The sequence below is a fragment of the Schistocerca americana genome, chromosome 2 (genome assembly GCF_021461395.2).
Source record: "Schistocerca americana isolate TAMUIC-IGC-003095 chromosome 2, iqSchAmer2.1, whole genome shotgun sequence".
NCBI lineage: Eukaryota > Metazoa > Arthropoda > Insecta > Orthoptera > Acrididae > Schistocerca > Schistocerca americana.
The window spans coordinates 968,635,738-968,661,577 of NC_060120.1; the positions used below are offsets into that span (position 1 = coordinate 968,635,738).

The 25,840-nt window shown below is 43.3% G+C and overlaps 1 protein-coding gene across 2 annotated transcripts in view; it reads left to right on the top strand.

Moving 5' to 3' along the window:
* The window catches only part of LOC124596233 (troponin C), a 57,794-nt gene that overhangs the window by 25,079 nt on the left and 6,875 nt on the right, over positions 1–25,840 (top strand). For both annotated transcript variants that reach the window (XM_047135297.1, XM_047135295.1), the window contains 4 exons: positions 1,418–1,442; positions 7,339–7,476; positions 20,181–20,300; positions 24,380–24,511. In XM_047135297.1, the coding sequence (XP_046991253.1) occupies positions 1,418–1,442; positions 7,339–7,476; positions 20,181–20,300; positions 24,380–24,511 (415 nt within the window). The remainder of the gene's footprint in view (positions 1–1,417; positions 1,443–7,338; positions 7,477–20,180; positions 20,301–24,379; positions 24,512–25,840) is intronic.

Consider the following 25,840-nt stretch of genomic DNA (forward strand, 5'->3'; position numbering starts at 1 on the left):
TACACGGAACACGTAATAGAGGGCAGTAAAAGTAATAAACAGGACTCACTAACTATCCAGAAAACGCTAAAAAAGTAACGATTGTGTGGTGTGCGTACTGTAAGACCTTCGGTACACACACCATCAGATTATTTGACTTGTCGCTCTAACAAAGTAGGCGAGTGTCAGCAATATGTCTCGCGGTCTTATCGTTGCGTGTTTATCTTCTGCCGTTAGGTCAGATGATAGAAATGCCACTTGCATGCTTAGAGTAGCAGATTGACAGTGACCAACTTTAAGCAGAACTTGATTAATTTTCACACACATTTATTAAAATAATAACAAGCATAAAAATTACTTCACTTGGTTCTGGATGCTATTTACAATTGACAATCGGAAGTTGCTTTGGTATTGGTACATTAATCTTATTCTCACATATATCTCTGATACATGACAAAAGTGTCTATACATTTATCTTCATGGCTATGTACAGGAATATGGTAATCTTATTAGGCGCAGACTGAAACTTGAGTATAGACTGGTACAGACAAATGTAGACTGGTACAGACTGGTGCAGACAAATGCACACTGAATAATCGGAGGTCTGTACACTCCTTATAATACATCGCGCGTTCATGTATCACTGCGCAAGTGTGATCCGCGAGGAGAAAAGGTTCTACGTTAGCAGCAATCTCATTGGCTGCGTTACATATTAATACGCGGATCGGCGGAAGCAGAATTTGGTCCGTCATTAAGGCAGCGCAATCTCGTAGTGTGGAGACGGACGAGCGCTGCGCCTGCGCTGTTGTGCTTAGCGGGGCGCGCTCTAGTGGGAAAGTTGTGTACATGCTGACTACGTAGAACTATGTACACAGTAGATTGTATCTGACTTGCTGAAAGAATGGTCTAGTACTTAGACGAGATACAGGGTGAGTAAACACTGTAGGTGTATCTGAAGGCATCCATGAGTGCTAGTTGTTAAATTAACCTAATTCCAATTAGTTTAGAGTCCAAGGAATAGCAGTGACTAATGATTAAACCAAATGGATCATAATTTTACTAGGCAAAATATTAGCCAGCCCATGTAAGAGCCGATTAGTCACTTCAAAGTACTGTAGGTGGAGTAGGACCTGTCCCAGACTCTCCACCACTGATGTCCGTCATTGTGGTGAAAACATGTGGTTGAGCCAGACGGGTGCATGGAATTAGCGCACTGTACCTGATATGTATGGTGCTTAAACATACATTATAATATCGTTCCCTGTAACATAACATGCTAATTTAGGTACTACCACAGTTTTATATTCGTTTGTCTTTTCAAGATATGTTTGTGTATTACTTTTTTCTAGTGAAACTTATAGTGTTTAAAGTAACTGTCTGAAGTGTTGGCATTACATCAAGAGGTGGATATTAACTGCCTTCCCTTTTATGTTTCCAGGAGGACGAAGAGCAGAAGATGCTGAGTAAGTACCTATACGACGAGTGGCTATTACAGCGTGAGCGGTATGTTACTGAGCATAATTAATTTTAATAAGAAATCCTAAAAGATAATTCATCGAAAATATTTCAGATATATTTTCAGTGTCTAGTTGTCTGTGATAACATTTTTCCATTCCAAATACCTTCCTTTCCTTACCGAAAATGTTTGAATAGTCGAATATAGGCTGTCGCAGACTTTGAACACTTGGGGGAAGGGAAGGAGTCACACTTCACCAACAGATCACAAAGGACATGATCGTAATAAATATAAGGAGAACTTCGGGAAGAAGATCTACCAAGAATTGGAGAGGGTAAGGCCTTAAGTACATCGTAATGGGGATTAATGGGAACAAGATAGGTAAAATCATATTGTCCAGTCCACATGCTCTCCCTTTGCAGATGTTAGCGCCAATAAGGCTATAACTTTGATAGATCACTTCGTGAAGAACGAATATGGATGGTCACTAACCTACACTGTAGACCGCGTGGTGAGTCATCTGCAATCCTTTAAACTAGACGTGAAATATTACGACCGACACAGATTCAGATGGATAGTGCTAAATGACACTATTAACTTGATGGCCCTGATGGCGCTTGACCAACACACGAACTCGTCGTGTTAATGCCAGGATTTGAGATTCAGTAGCCCACTGACGTTAACTGAGACTTCTGTGAAGAAAGTTTAGCACTTCACACGTCTCGAGAAATACTTTGGGCCGTGGTAGCCTAGTGTACAGTAATTGGGACTGTCAGAGGCTCTTCTGCCTAGGCTCTCTTTTCTAGCCCGTATTAAGAAATATTGAGATACGTGGATTGAGCGAGCTCAGGTAATTGCTTTAGCACATCCAGATACATCTACGCCCATCCCATGATATATAAAGTACGGCGAAATAAAAAATACCGCACACCTTCGATATACCTTTTTTTATTTAGGGAGAAAAAATTATAGAAATTAGGACTAAATGTTTGTTAGTGGAGCTGGAAAAGGAGTTGAATAACAGTAAGTAAGGATAACAAAAGTAATGAAAACACAACCAACGATCGAATGTAATTAAAATCAGAAAATACTTCTTCTTGAAGAAGAACGACATCAGATAATTCAGGATAGGATTTATTGTAAACATTAAGTTAAAGATTCTCGTAGAAGGGTAAGATGTGTTTTAAAAATTAACAAAAAGTGTTCTGTGGGAATCATTCAGCTCTATACGCCGTTGTGTTTACATTATGATGGGGGTGTAAAGGACCCTATAAAGACTTGCTGAAACTTATAAACGACAGCAAATCTCACTGCAATGTACTAATGGAGGATTTTAATTCATGTATAAAAACAAGAGAATGATTCTTTAGTAATAAATTTCGGGGTTGATATACGAAATAATCGAGGTCATACTGAAAGTTTACCTTCCTCCAACTGGTAGTTCATAAGGGACTACGACCCTGGTTTTATGCACTGAAATGTTACTACTTTTCGTATCAAATTTCACTCACGTATAAATAACGGCAATCTAAGAAGATTATGAAAATTTTGGACTGCAAGGACTTTGTGAAGCGCAACCGAATAAAAAATATGGTGTGTTATAGGTGGGTGGGGTTTAAGTAAAATTAACAGAGGCAAAATTGAAATTAGAATCCTCATCGTAGCCTTCATGCTCATTTGGTACTGTACAGGTAACTAAATTGAATCTTATAGATTGAATTTGTGTAAAACAAATGGTTTTGCCATATGTGCCCTACAGTACCTAATAAGCTGAAAAACCGAAGTGGTAGCAGAAATTATCTCGATAATACCGTCTCCACTGCTACGTGTCTCCACTGCTACGTGTGTCTAAGTTACACAGTGACACAGACATACCTGTGTAGCTGAAATTCTTCTTTAATATATTTATAATCTCTGCTTACGGCAGGCGACTTCACTCCAGCTTTGATATCATTAAAATGACCGGGGGATGTTTCGAGAAAGTAGCTCTTGAGTGAACACATAAGCAGGTATGGAAAACTTGAAATGATTCGTTCAACAAAGACCAGGAGGAGGACAATGAGTTCACAAAGTACCAGCTGTGCCATTCGTAACATAATGATCAATATTCATTTACACGATGAGATACTTGATGTATCAACACAATTCAGTAGACCATATATACAAAAGAAGAGAAAGTTGCAGCACATCATTATTAATTCGTGAAACATTGTCTTACGAGAGGAAGAACTTCGAGATAAGTCACTTGAAATCTTGGATGGCTAAATTAGAAATGGATATTGATCAGCACGTGTTCTGGCGAGACGCAAACGAGCAAACGAAAATTCTTCACGCCAAATATGACTGCATAATGTATCACGGGTAGAAAGGTCTCGTAAATTACAATCATGTAAATGTAGTGTAAATTGTGCAAGCCAGCAACAATCTCACAATAAGCCAGAATCAACTCACTTAAATGTGTCCATTTCATTATTAGAAGACAAACCGAAAATTGGCACAGCCAGTGCTTATGGCAGCAGAAGAGGAAGCAAAGTACCTTTGTGTGCTCGGCCATGGGGTCTTCTGAAAAGAATTCTGTCACCTAACATTCCTATTATCCATCGCAATCAAAACTAGCACCATCCGGCAATATATACCTTGCAGTTTCCTCCCAGGCATGTACTACACTAACAGACAGATAGGTGACTGCATTTCTCTGAGGCTGTCAAATGACTATTTGTAGCGCGCATGAACACGTAAAATGAAAGGTTGTCCGCGCCAAAACAGACGCCTTTCACTACGATAGTAGAATTTTCCAGGGGGAAGGAAATGATTATCAGGAACACAGTTTCACGAAAGGAAATAAGTAGAAACATTTGACTACTTCAGCTAGGACTAAAAACTAAACCGACTATTTTTCATCAAACAGTAAAAAAAGTGCAAGATGTGAGATTCTATGGCAAAGTCAACATGAAGTAAGACGGAATTATGGGAAATAATAATATATTTAAGAACAGACCATGTTAAATTAGCCAACTAGATCAGTATCTTATATAATGGTTGTACACACATAGACGCAAGTTTTTCCTTTTTTTAAGAAAAGTTACTACTCATCACAGTTGGTAATGACCATGAAGGTCGAAACAGATTGTGTGCAGCCTATTGTGTTTTTCCAGAACGTCTTTTACTGAATCCGTTAAGGCTGTTAGCGACTGCTATCATCCAACCTTTTATAGTAATCGGAATTGTGCACTATTAGCAAGACTAGTTTTAATATCAATAAATTTTTAAACGTGCATAGAAAACAACGTAACTGCACGTCTCTCATCATTCAACAGGAAAGGACGCCAGAGCGATAAGATACCAGGAAATGACGGTATCCTGAATACTATAAAAATTTAGGAAGCAAATTATAACAGAAGAGATAAATTTTATCAACCTCATACAGTGACGACTGAAATTTTGTATCTGCAATGTATGAATGAGCAATAACACCATAAATACAGAAATATTAAAACTGAATAGTTTTGAAAATCCATTGCAGTTAAGGCGGCTACAGATTGTACTGTAATTTAATGTTTTCTATCGTCCGTTCGTAGAGATAGTAATCTAAAAGTATGATTCATTGTGCAGAACTGAACATTGAACGTTGGTGGAAATTGTTCGCGCCTGTTTTAGATCTTGAAAATGCAACATTCTCATGCACCTTGATACAAATAAAAAGGAAAAAAAGTAAAGTGGATGAAGCTTGAAGTTTTGCCTTGGTAAACCTGATCCTTAGGATGTAGATATAGTAAAGGAAATGAGACTCTGGCTTGCCTTACTGGTCTGCTTTTTATTGCATCTTCATGTGTATGCAGTGAACATACAGAAGAGCACAGACACTAGTTTACAACTTCAGTAAGTGTAAAACACTGATAAGGCTCGGTACATTCTCCAGTCAGTCACCAGAACAAATAGCCACCCCGAACCAATATGAAAACTATTCCGAAACCGAAGGATGATCACAGAGCAAACGGTAGCCGCATGTTGGGAATCGCTAAGAGCTGCGGAAAGAAATAAACCAAGGGCCGTACTGGATTTGGAGACGCCATTATGAATGTAAGGCAATTACAATGTCGGCGGCCGGAATACGGAGCCAAGCAAATGGATGGTGTATGGATCAAGAAAGTGCTTTGGTGACTTGAAGAGATAATAAATGCTAGGGCTACGACGTGATGGAAAGCAGGTGGGTGGCGTTAGAAAACGTGGGTACTTATTATCTCTGACGGTAAAACACCAAAATATCCCAACGTGGCCTGGATATCAGATGGCTAACGTTAGCCATCACGGTGGCCTACTTAGTGTTAAATTTTAATGTAAGTTGTTAACATGCGGTAAACAGTAACGATTATTGTTAAGGTGTAGCTTAGACACACCAATTCATAGAATGAGGCCCAACGAAAATTATGAAATTGCATTTAGTACGAACGTGGGATAGAGAGTAAAATTCTGGGTAGAAATAATATCAATGACAAGATTCGCGGATACATTGCTACGTTCATTGGAAGCGAGGAAGGGTGCAAGACATATTGAATGAAGTGTGCAATATACCGAGCTCAGAATACGGAGTGAGAGTTAACCGAAGAAAGACGAAAGCGAAGAGGAGTAACAGAAAAGTGATTAGTCATAAATTTAAACGTCAAAATTGGAGACAAGAAGTAAACCAAGTGAAGGAATTCTACTTCGGAACAAAACTAACTAACGGATAGGACATGAAGAAAGGAGGACCAAAAAAAGCGGACTAGCATACGCAAAGAGGGCATTTCTATCCAAAAGAAATCTGCTAGTGACAAATACAAGCTTTAATGTGAGGAAGAAATTTCTGAGACTGTACATGTGAAACACAGCATTATGTGGAAGTGAATGATGGACTGCGGAAAAACCGGAAAAAAGAAGGGAATCGAAGCGTTTGAGAAGTGGTGGGATAGAAGGATGCTAGAAAGTAGGTGGAATGGTGAGAAATGAGGAGGTTCTTCGCAGATACATGTGGAAAACGCTAACAAGAAGAAGGGACAGAATAACAACAGCACGTGTGTAAGACATCAGGGGATACGTTCCATGCATCTAGATGGGGATGTAAAAGGTAAAAATCATAGAAGAAGATAGAGACTGCAATATATCAAACAAATAGTTGAGGACTTAGGATGCAAGTGCTACGCTGAGGTGAAGGGGTAGGCGCAGGACAGGAAACCGTGGCGGGTTGCATCAAACCGGGCAGACCCATAAAAAAAAGAGAAAACATAATCTTAATTGGGATAAACAGTGCCGTAAGGACTACGAAACCGGGATGAATGAGAAACAGTAGGGAGAGTAATCACGTGGTTCTGTTTGGTCTCAAGAAGAAGATCCTTCGCACATTGGGTGTCAGCAACGCGAGCATGCATGCTTTGCCACAGCATTAGTAACGTTGCGGGAAGAGTAGCAGCGAGGGGAGGGCAGCGTCGACTTTTCCCTGCAGTGCTAACACCATTACCCGTGTTTCGTGATATTATGTAAGCCGAGGTGACTCGCTGGCTAATGTTGGCAGCGCTCGGAGATAAATCAGTATCTTTCAGTTACTGCCGATTTTCTCCATTAGTGGCAGCACCAGTATTTTGGCTCTTCCTATTGGGAACAAACAGTACTGACTGTTGTAAATCAGTACATTACATTACATACGTTACACTTTACTCTTAGCCAATAATAAATGTGAGTTAGTCTGATTAATAGGCTCTTTCGGGCTTGGTTCAATCCCCTCCTCAGGGAAGTTGAAACTGGGCGTGACATACGTGTAAGCTACCTCCATTGTGCCATCCATTACCTTACACATTTATTTAAATACATAAAAGAAGGATTAAGTATTTCGACTGTGTCACAGAAACTTTTTGTTGTGACTGTTACAGTGTTGCGCAAGGCATTCCAGATGTTCGCCAAGTCGGGTACCATCGATACCATCAAGATCAGCACCATCTTGAACACCATGGGGCAGCTCTTCGATGACGGAGACTTGCAGTCCATCATTGACGAAGTAGACACAGAGGGTAAGCGCCACTTCCATTGCAATGCACGGAATTCATTGCGTCAGTCTTACGAAGTTTATGTTGCACCAGAACATTCTTATACACCAGGATCGTCCGCAGCTCGTGGTCGTGTGGTAGCGTTCTCGCTTCCCGCGCCCGGGTTCCCGGGTTCGATTCCCGGCGGGGTCAGGGATTTTCTCTGCCTCGTGATGACTGGGTGTTGTGTGATGTCCTTAGGTTAGTTAGGTTTAAGTAGTTCTAAGTTCTAGGGGACTGATGACCATAGATGTTAAGTCCCATAGTGCTCAAAGCCATTTGAACCATACACCAGGATCCAAAATTTTATAACAACCAGGGAATCGGAGTGTATATGGGTGTGGGATATCGGCAGGGAAGCAGAACAAGGTGGAGCTTACTCATAATGCATTCGGTATATAATAAAATCTGAAAATACTCCGCCGGCCGGGGTGGCCGAGCGGTTCTAGGCGCTTGAGTCTGGAACCGCGCGACCGCTACGTTCGCAGGTTCGAATCCTGCCTCGGGCATGGATGTGTGTGATGTCCTTAGGTTAGTTAGGTTTAAGTAGTTCTAAGTTCTAGGGGACTGATGACCTTGGAAATTTAGTCCCATAGTGCTCAGAGCCTGAAAATACTCCAGTAGAAATCCCTCAGCCGGAGATAAAATTTTCAAAAGAGGTAATGAAATCAGAAAATGTATTCCATAAACAGTTAACAGCTGGCGAATAAGCTTGGTAGCGATGTACCATGCTCTCTGTGTGGCGATTCGTGAGCTTCGTTGACAGTCAATCCCATTCCTAGAGAAGTGCTGAGTGACGGTCATACCGGGGCGGTGACGGACTGCTGTTTGTCTGCACATCCAGTGCCAGACAAGCCCTGTAGAAATCAGTACCAAAAGCCTTGACCGCCATCCCGTATCAAGAGTTTATCTGTAAGATACTCGTCTGCCAGATGATCTCAATAAAACCTGGTTTCTTTTTGAATACACTTCGTATTACAAACAATCCTGTCGGAGGTACATCCGCAACAGAGCATTATATCAGAGTTTGAAAATACCGCTATAGTTGTAAGGTTCTTTTATTTAAGACACGATTGGTTTCCTGCTCTTATACGCCCATCTTCAGGTGTCGTAACTTGGTGCTGTGACCCCGAGCGTGGCGGAGGACGTGTACAAGACGCGGCGTGTTACCAACGACCGCTCACTGGTAGCACACCGTGTCTTGTACACGTCCATCGCCTTGCTCGGGGTCACAGCACCAAGTTACGACACCTGAAGATGGGCGTATAAGAGCAGGAAACCGATCGTGTCTTAAATAAAAGAACCTTACAACTGTAGCGGTATTTTCAACCTCTACGACTTCGTATTACACTACTGGCCATTAAAATTTATACACCACGAAGATGACGTGCTACAGACGCGAAATTTAAGCGACAGGAAGAAGATGCTGTGATATGCAAATGATTAGCTTTTCAGAGCATTCACACAAGGTTAACACCGGTGGCGACACCTACAACATGCTGACATGAGGGAAGTTTCCAACCGATTTCTCATACACAAACAGCAGTTGACCGGCGTTGCCTCGTGAAACGTTGTGATGACTCGTGTAAGGAGGAGAAATGCGTACCATCACGTTTCCGACTTTGATAAAGGTCGGATTGTAGGCTATAGCGATTGTGGTTTCTCGTATCGCGACGCTGCTGCTCGCGTTGGTCGAGATCGAATGACTGTTAACAGAATATGGAATCGGTGGGTTCAGGAGGGTAATACGGAACGCCGTGTTGGATCGCAACGGCCTCGTATCACTAGCAGTCGAGATGACAGGCATCTTATCCGCAAGGCTGTAACGGATCGTGCAGCCACGTCTCGATCCCTGAGTCAACAGATGGGGACGTTTGCAAGGCAACAACCATCTGCACGAACAGTTCCACAACGTTAGCAGTAGCATGGACTATCAGCTCGGAGAGCATGGCTGCAGTTATCCTTGATGCTGCATCACAGACAGGAGCGCCTGCGATGGTGTACTCAACGACGAAACTGGGTGCACGAATGGCAAAACATCATTTCTTCGGATGAATCCAGGTTCTGTTTACAGCATCATGATGGTCGCATCCATGTTTGGCGACATCGCGGTGCACGCACATTGGAAGCGTATATTCGTCATCGCCATACTGGCGTATCATCCGGCGTGATGGTATGGGGTGCCATTGGTTACACGTCTCGGTCACCTCTTGTTCGCATTGACAGCATTTTTAACAGTGGACGTTACATTTCATATGTGTTACGACCCGTGGCTCTACCTTTCATTCGATCCCTGCGAAACCCTACATTTCAGCAGGATAATGCACGAGCGCATGTTGAAAACGTCTGGTCAATGGTGGCCGAGCAACTGGCTCGTCACAAAACGCCAGTCACCACTCTTGATGAACTGTGGTATCGCGTTGAAGCTGCACGGGCAGCTGTACCTGTACACGCCATCCAAGCTCTGTTTGACTCAATGCCCAGGCGTATCAAGGCCGTCATTACGGCCAGAAGTGGTTGTTCTGGGTACTGATTTCTGAGGATCTATGCACCCAAATTGCGTGAAAAGGCAACCACATGTCAGTTCTAGTATAATGTACTTGTCCCACGAATACCCGTTTATCATCTGCATTTGTTCCTGGTGTAGCAATTTTAATGGCCAGTAGTGGAGATACAGGTGCTGTCGCATGCATACCGATGACATGAAAGGCGACTTTAAGTGAACTTTCACTTTCACTCTGTAACGAGGTACTAGAGACCATGCGATCCTTACACTAAAATATTTAAAAAATGTAGCCGAAAAACTTCCTAAATTTTGCCGCTATAGTTCATAGTCTCTTTTTGAGCCGAACAAACACAGCGGAGACAGCCCTCGTTACAGTTTTACTTCGCCCAGACACTGGCAGACTATAGCGAGCCGCCGGCCAGACTTGAGCAGCGTTACGAGCCAGCGAGCTGACAGCCGTCCGTCCACGCAGTGTCCGCACTACACAGCCGCAGAGCGGCGGCGCTCGTTAAATAAGCTCCTGGCCGGCCCGCGTATTGTGGCAGAAGGGGCCTCGCCTCGGCGGCCGCTGTCACGGATGACGGATGGCGCTCTGTTTGGCAGCCGTCCGCCGCATTCCGGGGGCAAATATAAAACCCGGCGCCGACGCCGCTGCGCTGACAGACGCCTCTCACCTTCTGTCCCTGCCGTCCCCCCCCCCCCCCCCTCTGCCCCCCTTCTGTTTTTAACCATCTTTTCCTGCGCTGAGGACGCCGGCACTCTGCTCACCCACCACGTGTCGGCCGTGGGTAATTGCGTAGAATCCGTTTGTGGGATGGAGGTGCCTTCGTTCTGTATGATACTCAATCGCAAGCAAATGTTGCGGAACGTCTGCGCTCGGCGGCATATCTCTGGCACAGCCCGGCAGGTGTTTTCCATTCACAATGGCCTATTATTCGCTCCATTTCAAACTTTTCAACTCCTAATTACTCTGTTCTTTCGCAGAAATGTCTTAATGTTTTAAATTCCCTAACATTGCGACAGGGAAAATAATGCGCTATTATAATATTTATGGCACCAAATAGCTGCTACTGATGTCATTTTACCTGTGTGCGCCCCCGGTACCTGAGTGTTCAGCGTGACAGATTGTCAATCCTAAGGGCCCGGGTTCGATTCCCGACTGCGTCGGAGATTTTCTCTGCTCAGGGACTGGGTGTTGTGTTGTCCTAATCATCATCATTTGATCCCCATCGACGCGCAAGTCGCCGAAGTGACGTCAAATCGAAAGACTTGCACCAGGCGAGCGGTCTACCCGACGGGAAGCCCTCGTCACACGCCATTAATTAAATTTGACCTGTTCGAATGAATCTAGCCACCTTCGGGCAACAGGTATTCTGGAGATACTGATATTGCATGTGATAAGACTGTAACTTCTCAAGCGCCTGTCTTCACCGCTGTTAAAGCTCCGATGAGGACTATGTTTGCGAAATTATGTTTACACATACGATAATCGATTTTTAATATTTAGGAATGCCTTGAACACACACAAGGAGTGGACAAAATACGGAAACACTAAAACACTATCCCGCGTCCGGCCAGCCTGATTTAGGTTTTCCGTGATTTCCCTAAATAGCTCCAGGCAAATGCCGGGATGGTTCCCTTCAAAGGGCACGGCCGACTTCCTTCCCCGTCCTTCCCTAATCCGATGAGACCGATGACCTCGCTGTCTGGTCTCCTTCCCCAAAAACAACCAACAACAACCACTAAAACACATCACATTATCGTGCTCAATAGGGTGGTGGCATACAAAAAATTTTCCAGTCGCCTTGCTGTGGATAAATACAGATCCTGTGTGGTTTTCAAGAGAATCGTATGCCGTACTTGCTCCAAAATAGTGTTAAGATCGAGTAACGATGATGGAGGTGCATGGCAATCACACTTCTCTCCAAACTAGACCACAAAGGCTGAATAATATTGATATCTGGTGATTGGGGTGGCCAGGAGAGACACGAAAATTCATCTTCGTGCTCACTAAACCAGTCCTGGACTATGTGAGCTGCGTGAACAGGGGCTAGTGTATTGTTGGAACACAAAAAAATTGTTCAAATGACTCTGAGCACTATTGGACTTCACATCTGAGGTCACCAGTACCCTAGAACTTAGAACTACTTAAACCTAACTAACCTAAGGACATCACACACATCCATGCCCGAGGCAGGATTCGAACCTGCGACCGTAGCGGTCGCGCGATTCGAGACTGAAGCGCCTAGAACCGCTCGGCCACACCGGCCGGCGTTGGAACACAGCACCACCATTGGGGGACTGATATTTTACCATTAACGGATCAGTCTAAATGTGAGCACAATCACTGGCAGTAATGCAACCGCCGGCGGGAGTGGCCGAGCGGTTCTAGGCGCTACAGTCGGGAACTGCGCGACCGCTACGGTCGCAGGTTCGAATCCTGCCTCGTACATGGATGTGTGTGATGTCCTTAGGTTAGTTAGGTTTAAGTAGTTCTTAGTTCTAGGGGACTGATCACCTCAGAAGTTAAGTCCCATAGTGCTCAGAGCCATCTGAACCATTTTTTGAGTAATGCAACCCTGCATAGTAGAGATGTGGCCAATGGAATACTACAATATGGATTCCCAAATCATCCTGAACACTCTTCGAACGTAAAATCGGGCAGAAGTTGGGAACTGTGTGGATCAAGACACATTCGACCAAATGATTTTTCGTCCATTGATCCATAGTCCATGATGGATGATGATGATGATGATGATGATGGTTTGTGAGACGCTCAACTGGGCGGTTATCAGCGCCCGTACAAATTTACTCAGTCCAGTCTCACCATTTTCACGAATGATGATGAAATGATAACTCAAACACCCAGTCCCCAGGCGGAGAAAATCCCCAATCCGGCCGGGAACCGAACCCGAAACCCCGTGATACAGAGGCAGCAACGCTAGCCAGTAGTCCACGAGTTGCGGACTCCACAGCCCAGGTTTTATGGCTTCGGGACCACGTTTCCCTGTTACTGAAATTTGCATCACTGATGAATAATTTTGGGATTCCAACTCGCCCTGCATTTCCCAGCTTACGAAGAAGTTGATTTTGTGCTGACAGCGGTCGATACTTCGTGTCGTACTCTTTCTTTTTCGTCACAGTCCTCTTCGGTGACCGTCTGTCGCGATGACTCAACACACACTTTCATCCGCGTTGTTACTTAGCGGATGATGTTTTTCTGCATTTCCTGTATGTGGTATAAATCTTCGATTGGCACCGCTTGAAACACCTAACACTTCGTCTGCTTTGGTTGCGGAACTACCCACCATACGATCATCAACAATTTTCCCACCTTTGAATTTACTTAGCTCCGACATGATGCACTCACAACTGCACAGAACACTGTTCTGACCATGACTGACACTTGTAACGTGTTCAGGACATTTCACGGGTTCCTTTCTTGGTAAATAGAACAGCGCAACCTGCAGCTAGCACATGCATTTATGTTCAAGCAAGAATTTCTCGCACTGTTTCCCTATTTCGTCCAACCAATGTGATTCCAATAATAAATCCAATGTAGACTGATAACTACTTACCAGAGGACACCAAAAAGAAAGTTACACACTTTTATGGCTAGCCTAGTGACTTCTATTGAATGGTGCAATACACTTCAAATGCACTACTGGCCATTAAAATTGCTACACCACGAAGATGACGTGCTACAGCCGCGTAATTTAACCGACAGGAAGAAGACGCTGCGATATGAAAACGACTAGCTTTTCAGAGCATTCACACAAGGTTGGCGCCGGTGGCGACACCTACAACGTGCTGACATGAGGAAGGTTTCCAACCGCTTTCTCATACACAAACAGCAGTTGACCGACGTTGCCTGGTGAAACGTTGTTGTGAGGCCTCGTGTAAGGAGGAGAAATGCGTACCATCACGTTTCCTACTTTGATAAAAGTCGGATTGTAGCCTATCGCGATTGCGGTTTATCGTATCGCGACATTGCTGCTCGCGTTGGTCGAGATCCAATGACTGTTAAGAGAATATGGAATCGGTGGGTTCAGGAGCGTAATACGGAACGCCGTGCTGGATCCCAACGGCCTCGTATCACTAGCAGTCGTGATGACAGGCATCTTATCCGCATGGCTGTAACGGATCGTGCAGCCACGTATCGATCCCTGAGTCAACAGATGGGGACATTTGCAAGACAACAACCATCTGCACGAACAGTTCGACGACGTTTGCAGCAGCATGGACTATCAGCTCGAAGACCATGGCTGCGGTAACCCTTGACGCTGCACCACAGACAGGAGCGCCTCCGATGGTGTCCTCAACGACGAACCTGGGTGCACGAATGGGAAAACGTCATTTTTTCGGATGAATCCAGGTTCTGTTTACAGCATCATGATGGTAGCATCCGTGTTTGGCGACATCGCTGTGAACGCACATTGGAAGCGTGTATTCGTCATCGCCATACTGGCGTGATGGTATGGGGTGCCATTGGTTACACGTCTCGGTCACCTCTTGTTCGCATTGACGGCACTTTGAACAGTGGACGTTGCATTTCAGATGTGTTATGACCCGTGGCTCTACCCTTCACTCGATCCCTGCGAAACCCTACATTTCAGCAGGATAATGCACGAGCGCATGTTGCAGGTCCTGTTTGGGCCATTCTGGATACAGAAAATGTTCGAATGGCGCCCTGGCCAGCACATTCTCCAGATCAGTCACCAACTGAAAACGTCTGGTCAATGGTGGCCGAGCAACTGGCTCGTCACAATACGCCAGTCACTACTCTTGATGAACTGTGGTATCGTGTTGAAGCTGCACGGGCAGCTCTACCTGTACACGCCATCCAAGCTCTGTTTGACTGAATGGCGAAGCCGTTATTACGGACAGAGGTGGCTGTTCCGGGTACTGATTTCTGAGGGTCTATGCACCCAAATTGCGTGAAAATATAATCACATGTCAGTTCTAGTATTATATATTTGTTCAATGAATACCCTTTTATCATCTGCATTTCTTCTTGGCGTAGCAATGTTAATGGCCAGTAGTGTAGTCATGACACTATTTTTATACATAGTCACCAAGTCTCTGTAAACTAGGTCGGATTGTCTGCTAATAGTTGAATTCCTCTAGGATAGAGATCCGCTCCTTGCTCACAAAGCCATTCAAGAGCCGTTGTGTGTCTCATCTTCGGAAAACCTGCGATTGCTGCGAACTAGTTTCTCGACTGCCTGGAAATTATCCTTTGTAGTCGATGTCCACGACCTTCGTTCCTGATCAAAATCGCCCAACTCTGTGCGGAATTGGTCAAATTCTAGGGTACATTTCACTACATCTGGACGCTAAATTGTATGTAGTCGATTCACCACCAGAATTTCACGGTGAATGTGTGTGCGCTTTATACGTTTTGCCTACAAGAGCCGTACTATCCCGTGTAATCCAAGTTTGGTGTAATTTTCCAGCTGCCTCGCTACTTCACTTCCATACTGCGATACACGTGTTATATGTACAGCAGCTGAACTGTGTCTCCAGGAAATCGTGAATGTTTTATCTGTTCTGGCAACGCGCCACTGATGTTGCGCACTATTCATAGCATGGTACCTCATGAGTAACTTATGTTTTGGTCTTCTCGTATTGCAATACGAAATTCAGTACGGCCAATGACTTCCTGTCATAGGCATTATGTGTAGATTGAAAGTCTTGGAAGGGAGAACTGCTGACAAGGAACACCGTGCATTTTCCTAAGCTCACTGGCGTTAAGGAAAACGCGAATTTCGATCAATCCACTGTGACGTAGAAAGAATTACAGGAGGCCGCGCTGGGTAGCCGTGCGGTCTAGGGCGTCTTGGCATGGTCCGCGCGTTTGCCCCCGCCGAAGGTTCGAGTCCTCCCTCAGGCATGGGTCTGTGTGTTGTCCATAGCGTAAGTTATTGTAACTTAGGGTAAGTAGTGTGTAAGCTTAGGGACTGATGAACTAAGCAGTTTGGTCCTGTATGATCTTCGCCCACCACAAAAAAGAATTACGGGAACAGCCTTCTGAAAGTGTGAAGACACTGCCAGTCTTACATCTGTTTTAAGCTGTTGTCGAGACCGTTTGCCATTTCAGCTTATCCGCAGTGTAATTCTTATTTAAAAGACAGATCTATTTAGGCTAATAATGTCCAGGAGTTGTGAGCTGTTTCCCTCAGGAAAGATTCCACATCTCCATCACGAAGTTGCAAACATGATATCAATGTTCCGGTCAACATACGTGTGTGAGAGACATTTTTCGATTATGGAACGAAATAAGACACGATTATGTGATCAGGTGAGTGACGAAAATCTGTAAAACTGCCTACATCTTCCCATCTGCTGACTGTCTGTGAGTTATAAATTTTATTAAGTCTTCAACACACCAGAAATAATTAAATATTAACAATTTACTCTGTATGTGATCTGTTTTGTTGAGAAATACGAAATAAAGCCGCATGCTTTCGCAGTTCCCGTCCCTTCCCCCTCTTCCCGCTCAGACAGCGTGAAGTGGCAGACGGGGAAGAGTAGAGCAGGAAAGTGGCTCAAATGGCTCTGAGCACTATGGGACTCAACTGCTGAGGTCATTAGTCCCCTAGAACTTAGAACTAGTTAAACCTAACTAACCTAAGGACATCACAAACATCCACACCCGAGGCAGGATTCGAACCTGCGACTGTAGCGGTCTTGCGGTTCCAGACTGCAGCGCCTTTAACCGCACGGCCACTTCGGCCGGTCGTAGAGCAGGAAGAGTGCGCTTTGGTGAGAGGGAGAGACTGGCACGCGTGCAGGCGAGCAGAGTTGTTGGCCTTCCCTGGCCTACAAGGTCAACTACCTAGGCCTACAATTAGGACGGGGTTAAAAGTATTACATGTCTTTGCATAAAGAACATGTGTGATGGACACAGTTCATTGCTGATCAAAATGAGTACAACATTCAGTAAGTACATGAACAATAGAATGGTGTCAGTAACTAAAGGCTACAGAGAGTCGGTATTAAACTTCCAGTTACATGTCCGAGCACCCATAATGATACGAAATTTTAATCTTGTAACACTTCTACAATTCCAAGTGTCTCCATCACTATGTGTAATGTAACATCTCATGCAAGAAAGCATACCTATGCTTTTGAAGGGCAGGAGCGAGGTCGTGACAAATTACAACTTTGCCACTGCGATGTGCCTGAATGTCTCAAATGGTAGGATGTTGCCTGCAAACGATATAGGCATGGGCTGCAAAAATGTTTTATCTATCACTCGTAATATGATTATTAGATAATCGTGGCCAGATGTTCCATTAACAGTAATGAACATTAGTCAATACTTCCATGCAGGGGCATACGAATAGAATCCTTATCAATGTGGGTTAGCAGAAGAGATAGAGATAATACAATGAAGAGCTGCTAATATCCTGTACCGTGCACTGTAACAGAAGCTTGCCTAGTATATATGTTGAAGTTTGGCTTCGTGTACTGTAGATTCCGCCCCAGTGTGCGAAACACAACAGACTGGATCTTGATATTGATACATGCATGCATGCACCCTCTCTGGGACTACATCTGTGGAAGTGTGGAGGTTGGCTCTACAGCAGGACAGGTTTCACGTTGGCATGATGGGTTGCCGTCTGGATCTCTCACGGAAGAATCGGATGTAATTCAACATTCGTGACGAGAATGGACGACCTGTAGCATTACGCGAATGGCCTCTGTTCCCAGAAATATCGTATGTGGCTGCCAGTTATCGGGGACTGCTGGAGGTACGTTAACGTAAATCACGGCGATCAATATACCAGAAACAAATGGAACAGCACCGACGTTCAGAATCGTAGACGTACAAATATTCTCACAAAAACCAGATTAATTCTTTGTGTCCCTTTTTGCTGTTCTGCCATTGGACTACTCATCTGAAAGAACGCCGACTGCTTCCCAGCCCTATTAAAACTTGTTGCCAGTTTGCGGAGGGCCGTATATGCTGTGCAGCTATGTGTAATATGTACATCGGACTAATCAGGCAAGAATGTGACAAAAATCAGAAACTCTTAGAACCAGTAAACGAAATTTGTGTGAATACTGATTGATAACTTTCTTGTGGGCAAATTTAATAAGCTCCGCGACGATGTCTCCCAACAACTTGGCAAATATGAAGCAATTACAAAAGTACAAGAATCATACCGCGATTACGTCCATGAAGATACACGAATGTACAACCCTACTTGGCCATTATTTTCTACTTCTTGCCCTCTGTCATCAGTCATAGCGTAGTGAGAGTCCATCCGACCATAATGTTTTTGTCTTCATCTATTGGATGCAATGTTGAGCGGTTATACAATCAGCGGGCATCCTTTCGTGTGATACGACCTGTTGATACAAGACGTTTGCATTAGCCTTACGATATTTGAGTTGAATCCGAATCTACTGTTATTCAATGTCCGGCACTTCTGTTCCGTCAAAGATTTTACATGAGATTTTTAGCTCAAATTCTATTGTAGTGTTTCAAATCTTATCGTGTATTTTATCAGATAATTGGATATCGTCTGCCAATTTCGGAACATTACTTTTGTACTTACGAGTTGGCTGCGAAAACAAAATGATTTCCAAACGTTTGCCCAGAATGCATTCATTTAAATGGACCTCTTTTCCCTTTTCTTTTATACAATGCCTACACGGGACCGGCTTCATTATTATCCAGATTTGAACATTTGGTGTTTCGAAATTCACATAAAGACAAAAATGGACAAAACAGCGTTCCCCAGAAAAAAATAGAGATACAAAAACTGATTCACGTCACATGTATTCGTTTGCCTGCACATTGGCATATTTTTCTATGTTACGTTAGTCAATCCTATAGCATACAAACAGGCGCTAATTGTTTGAATATTCTTATACTGCAAAGAAACAAACGATACGCTGCTGACTATTCTAACCGTGTACTACAAGTGTATCCATTTAGAAATGGGCATAATGGGACAAAACCGATTGTGAAAATATAACTTTCTTGGAAATGAGAGTGGAATGAATTCGCTTCAGATAGCAATCAAACGACCTTCAGTTTCATTATAACATCGATTTCGAGGCTTCTAGCCTCATCTTCTAATGCACCGGAACATCTGCATTAAATCGATGTTTGGTGTGTTAGGACCAAGTCTTTCTGTCTTCAGTTGACCTGCAGTAACGTGCATTATTAAACCACGTACCCACAGCCCCACAGGGTATTCAGAATATGTTTCCAAAGAAGTCACGTCTTCAGAACAATTGACAACAAGATGTAGTACTAAAATGAACATACCAGAAATCGATTTGATGCATATGACGGGGCTAGAATTCTTCAAATCGATCATGTTGCCATAACATTGAAGGTCTGTTAATTGCAGTGTTATGTAAATTCATTCTTACTCTCAACTTACCATACGACTGCTTTCCCACGACGATGAAATGTTTAAATACTAAGTAAAATAACTTGTATCTGGTTGCGATGTGCCTCAATAGTCTTTAATCGAAGAATAGCCATGGGGTACAAGTTCAAGTATCGGACAAATACCATTATTTGAACTTACTGAAGAGAATACATGTCCACCCTAATTTGAAGTAACTTTGGTTTCACTTACTGGATAGTTTGACCGGTAAGTCTCTTTTACAACCAGAATAAAGTAGCTCAATTCTGAAGGTTGACAGCGAGTAGTTGACTGTTGCAGTGTTTCCTAATAAGGAAGAAAAATGTACGAGATGATATGCTAAAAAATCTGTGCAGCCTCATTGTTCATCGTTTCCTTTGTCAAATATGCTGAGCTTGCAAAATAATATAAATGTAAATCTACGAAATGTGCATCATACATTGAACATTTTGGTTCTTACATCCTATTTTCTGCGATTATTTTTTTTCATTCCGTTTCTTGCAGTCCCTTACGAAATACTATGCTAATACTACAGGTGTTAGTCATTTGTACATTCTTTTCGAACATTTTATTACTACTTATTGGGATACCGGTACTGATACTATGTTTGATGCTGATGATAAAGTTTCATTGCAGAACTGTATACTTATTCCTTTCTATGATTGTCTATGTACATGCTCAGTAGTTTTGGAGCTACCTGATGGATGTTTGCGCCGAAGAATACTGTGCTCAGAGGTTATAATCAGGAAATAAAAACAGAACGTAGTTACGATGTTCACTAACTGTTGCAGGATCAGGCAAGGTGAACTTTGACGGCTTCTGCAGGATCGCCTCCCATTTCCTGGAGGAGGAGGACTCGGAGGCCATGCAAGAGGAGCTAAAGGAGGCTTTCAGGCTGTACGACAGGGAAGGTGAGCGACGATACCTCTCAGTGAACTTCTTTCATATTTCTTTACAACTCGCCGAAATTTTTCTGAAGTCGTCACCTTTCGGCTGGTTTGAGGCTTTTCCTACCCTGTGTTTATCTTTCCATCCCTACATAACTATTATAACCAATATGCTCTGCATGTTTTTGAGTAATATAGCTCTGGATTGCCCGTACTACCTCTCTCCTCTACTGCTCATTCCAGCACCGACGCCCCGTTCCTGTACCTGATGTCTTCACGAACCTGTTCATTCATCCTGTAACAGTCGTCCGTTAACGTCTATCCTTCATCATACTTTGTGCTAGTACTTCATTTCGTATTCCACTAATCTTTTAATCTTTAACAATGCTCAAGAGCACAACGTACTAGACACTTTCAGTTTTTTCTTCTACGGATTACTGATGCTGATGCACACAGCATTGTGCTCCAGACGTACACTTTTCAGGAACTCCTTCCTCTGTCCCACTCAAATTTCTTACACTGGTTGAGCTCTTTCATTGAAGAAAACTTTAATCACTGTGCCAATCAACTTCTTATACACTATCTGATCAAAAGCGTCCGAACACCCCTACGTAATGAGGAATTTACCACTGTTGCGGCTTACCTTGATGCGGCAGCAGAGGGAGTTTGGCCGACAGTAACTCGCCGAACGACAACGCTGGACCCCGGGGAGTAGGAGGGCTTCATTTTTCGATCAAGTCCTGGTTCAACGTACACCATCGTGACAGACGTGTTCAGTTGTGAAGTCTTCCAAAGCAACGAACGTTGCCAGATTGCATTCGGCATCGTCATACGGGTCCAGCAACTGATATGATACTATGTGGTGTCATTAAGTAAACCACACTTTTACCTCTACTTCGCGTAGTCTGCAATTTGAGCGACAGGCGTTATTTTGAGTAAAATAATTTTAGTTGTTAGGCTGCGTCATTATAAAACACCGTAACATGTAACTGCCAACGTTTCGAAAGACTTTACAATAGTCCTCTTCAGGACGGTTAACTACACTCTCCAGCAGATAACTGCCCTGAAGAGGACCGCTGCAAAGTCAGTCGAAACTTCGGCAGTTACTTGCTTTAGTAATTTATAATGACGCAGCTAAGTACGCAAAATTATTTTTTTCAAAATAACACTGGCGTTACAAGCCTACGAACTTTTAGGAGTTGTTATGTTTATGACGTCTAAGGATGAGTGGCATTCAACGGCTTCGTGATATCTTCCTACGACATAACACCAAACCACATATTGCTTGTGGTGGCATGACCTACCTCGACACGGAGGCTGTTCGACTGTTGCTCAGGCCGGCGCGTTCTCCAGACGTCTCACTGGTTGTAAACATCTGGTCACGGGTTTCACACTAATGGCTAATCGCTCTGAGGATTCGAACCTGCGACTGTAGCGGTCGCGCGGATCCAGACTGTAGCGCCTAAAACCGCTCGGCCACCTCGGCCGGGACGGGTTTCAGAGATTGGTCCCTTACCACTAGCCCACCTCCACGATTGCCTCTGAACTCCGGCTCAGAGTTGAAACAGCATGGATTGACGTTATCTTATCTGCCATTCAGACTCAGTACGACTTGATGCCTAGCCGGATTGCTGCTGCCGAAGTTGGTGTCCAGTATATCCCCAGACCTCTTAAAAATTTAACCCTATTTTCTTCCTAGAATAATGTTTATGCACAGTAAAACGTAAAAGTTCGTTATTTGATATCCTTTTTATTGTTGTAATTTGATTGCTGGGCATGGATGACTTGCATAAATATTTCGGAAGTATCAAACTTTTGAATAGCGCCACGTGAAAGATGATATAATTGTACATAATTGTATCACACCCCTTTCCGCGAGAAAGTTTTAGCTGTGTTACGCGTATTGTAATCTAGTGCAAGTAACACAGTGGAATGTATGCTCCTAACTTGGGCCAGGCCCCATCCGCTTCACGCTGTCGTTAGCCTGACGGCGCGACCCGTATTAATAGAGCATAGAGCGTAGATCTTTGTACCACATTTTACGTGATATTATACCCTCTAAATCATTTACTGTAATTTTCCTAATATGATGAATACGCAAAATAAGTAAAATTTTATTATTTGCTATTCTTTCTAGTGTCACACTTTTAAAGGTCGGACTTTTTGCACATATACGAGTATACCGAAGGCTCCAAACTAAAAAAAGAGAAAAAATGTGAGTGTGCCTTTCCCTGTACACAAGTCTCAAAATTGTTTCTACTGCAGAAAGAAACTTAGTTTTTTTCTGTGGAAGCTTAAAACATGTCAGCTCGCTTCAGCTTTCCAAGGTCGTCATTCTACCCGATTCTACGTAAGTTTTAAACCTCTAAGGCATAAGAAGTGGAATTCAAAACCCAGAACTGTAATTTCGGCAATCATTTGTCAGTGTCTCCAGTGTCAAATCTAGAGACAAACGACATAATTCCTGTGGGTTAAATCTCACCGTGGCTTCATTGAAAGAAAACTGGCTTTAACGTCCGTCGACATTGAGGTCATTAGAGACGGAGCACAAGTTCGGATCGTCTCAAGGATGGGGAATGAAATCGGCCCTGCCATTTCAAAGGAACCATCCGGGAACCTGCCTGTAGCGACTTGAGGAAATCACAGGAAACCTAAATCTGGACGGCCGGACGCGGATTTGAGCCGTGGTCCTGCCGAATGCGAGTCCAGTGTGCCAACCACTGCGTCACATCCCTCCGTTGTGGTAACATTCATAATGAAGTAGTCAGAATTCTTCTTACAGAAACCAGAAAATCTGGAAAACTGATCGACCTGAGACTTTCTCCTTCTGAACTGCATCGTTGCTTTTCAGCAGTGTCAAAAGGACTGGAACATATCTTAGTTCTTCAGGGACTGATGATATTATGCCTATGTTCAGCCTGTTATTTCACATAGACCCCGTTTCACGATGTTCGCCTACCCAGATGGTTGATATCCTCCTTCTACCGTATGAGTTTCAACCTCGACAGATTTCCAAAACATCTTTATCACAAAGAAATTTTTCCAACTGTGGCCTGTGACTGCGTACACTACATAAGTTGACTTCAATCACATCGAATGTGCAAAATGGGAGAGACTCAAACAATCGTTTTTGCAACAATTACGTACGCTGAAAGTAGATTTTCCTGCGAATGCTGCCATTTCTCTTTCTTTGGGTATTCCCCGCGTATAATGAAGAGCTTTGTACATTTTTGCAAGCTGTCAAAGTATCTTTGTGTTACTAATGCAGCACTGGTTGTTTCACGTTCATAATAATGTATTTTATATGTGTATGTATCTCAACTTAGGTGCTGAACATTTTTATCTCTGCTGGTCTTCCTGTTTTATTGCACAAACTTGTGGTGCCAAAATAATCAACTCTGTTGAGCTACTCTGTAAAATTTTTCACTGCATGTCAAGCACTTTTGTTAAACGTGTACTTGTATCTTCATTTACATTTGTGTCAAAACACCGTTGCTAAACATTAGTGTTGTTATTTTGTTATTCCATCTTTTCCTTTAAATTTAAAAACCTTTTTTCACTGTTTGCAAGCATGTCAATTAACAGCAAGCTTCTGAAGCCCTTTCTTAAACTATCATCAATTTATGTTTTGTTCTGCATGTAAGTTACTTACATTTTAGCTGACTAAATGGGCGCCAGAGTAGAAATAAAAGCATAAAAAGAAATTAAGGCTAGCAACGTAATATTGGTTAAGACACACTGGAGTATTCTACCTCGCCAATTTTTGACAGGTATTCACTTTTGGCCAGTATCGGCCCTATAGGTCATCTTCAAGGGTAGTAGGTGTCACCTACTATCGTTGAAAATGACTCTTAATGCCCCAATTGGCCAATTTTGTAACATGTGGTAAAGTGAATACTTGTGAAAAACAGCCGAGGTGGATTACGTCAGTACGTCCTTCAACAAGCTTAGTGCTGTGGTACCCCACATGGAGAAAATGAACGTAATATTTAACGGGAGTTGAGGGAATGTCTCTGTCGTGTCTACCCTTTGTCACCCCGACGTTATTTGAAAGCACGAGCGTGTCGACTGTATTTCGTTACGCGTGTGCGTTTCTTGCGCAGGGAACGGCTACATCACGACGGGGACGCTGCGAGAAATCCTGGCGGCGCTGGACGACAAGCTGGGACCAGAAGACCTGGACGGCATCATCGCCGAGATTGATACCGACGGCTCCGGCACCGTCGACTTCGACGGTGAGCGCCCTTGGAGATAACACTCCCTCACCTTCTCTTCGTACTGAACAATACGAGCCATCAGATACGCTTCTCCATCAGTACAGAAAATCATAGAAGTGCGGGCTATCACAGCCATTACCGATATGAGTAAAATCCTTCTGGGTGTTAGATGGTGTCGCTTTCTTTCTTTTTTATCAGTCTTCTGATTGGTTTCTTGCGGCCAGCCGCCAGCCAAGAATTTTTTTTTTTTTTTTTTTTTCCAGCGCCAACCTCTTCATTTCGGTGTACCACTTGCACCCTACGTCCTAAGTTATTTGTTGGGTGTATTCCAATGTCTGTCTTTCCTGCACCGTTTGCCCTCTGAAGCTCCCTCTAGTACGATAGAAGCTTTTACTTGGTGTCTTAACACATGTGCTGTCATCCTGTCTCCTCTTCTTGTCAGTGTTTTCCATATGTTCGTTCCTTCGTCGACTCTACAGTGAAATTCCTCATTCCTTTCTTTTATCAGCCCACCTAATCTTCAACATTCTTCTGTAGTACCACATCACAAATGCTTCGATTTTCTTCTTTTCCGCATTTACCACAGTCCATGATACACTACTATATAATCTGGTGCTCCAAACCTAGTCTCAGAAATATCTTCGTGTCAAATTGAGGCATATGTTTGATATTATGAAAACTAGTAGGCTTCTTTTGGCCAGGAAAACCCTCTTTGTTTGTCCTAGTCTGCTATTTATGTCCTATTCACTTCGTTCGTCATGGTCAATTTTGCTTCGAAGGTAACAGAATTCCGTAACTTCCTCTGCTTCGTGATTTTTATTTTAAGCTTCTCGATTTTCTCATTTCTGCTACTTCTCATTGCCTTCGTCTTTTTTCGGTGTATTCTCAATCCCTATTCTGTACTCATTAGGCTGTTCGCACCATACAACAGCTCCTGTAATTCTTGCTCACCTTTTATTTTCGTCACTGCTTCTGCGATGTAGTGTTTGAACAGTAGTGGCGAAAGACTGTCTCACAATTTTTTTATCCGAGGGACTTCGTTCTTGGTCTTTCAATCTCATTGTTTCCTGTAGGTACTTGTACATATGTTATATTACGCGTCTTTCACTACAGCTTACTCCTATTTTTCTCAGGATTACGAATCTTGCACGATTTTACATTGTCGAAAGCTTTTTCCAGGTTGACAGATGCTATAAGCTTATCTTCATTTTTCTTCAGTCTTGCTTCCATTATCAACCGCAATGTCAGACTTCGTCTCTGGCGCCTTTATCTCTCCTAAAGCCAAACTGATAGTCATGTAACATTTCTTCAGTTTCCTTTTCCATTCTTCGGTATATTATTCTTGCC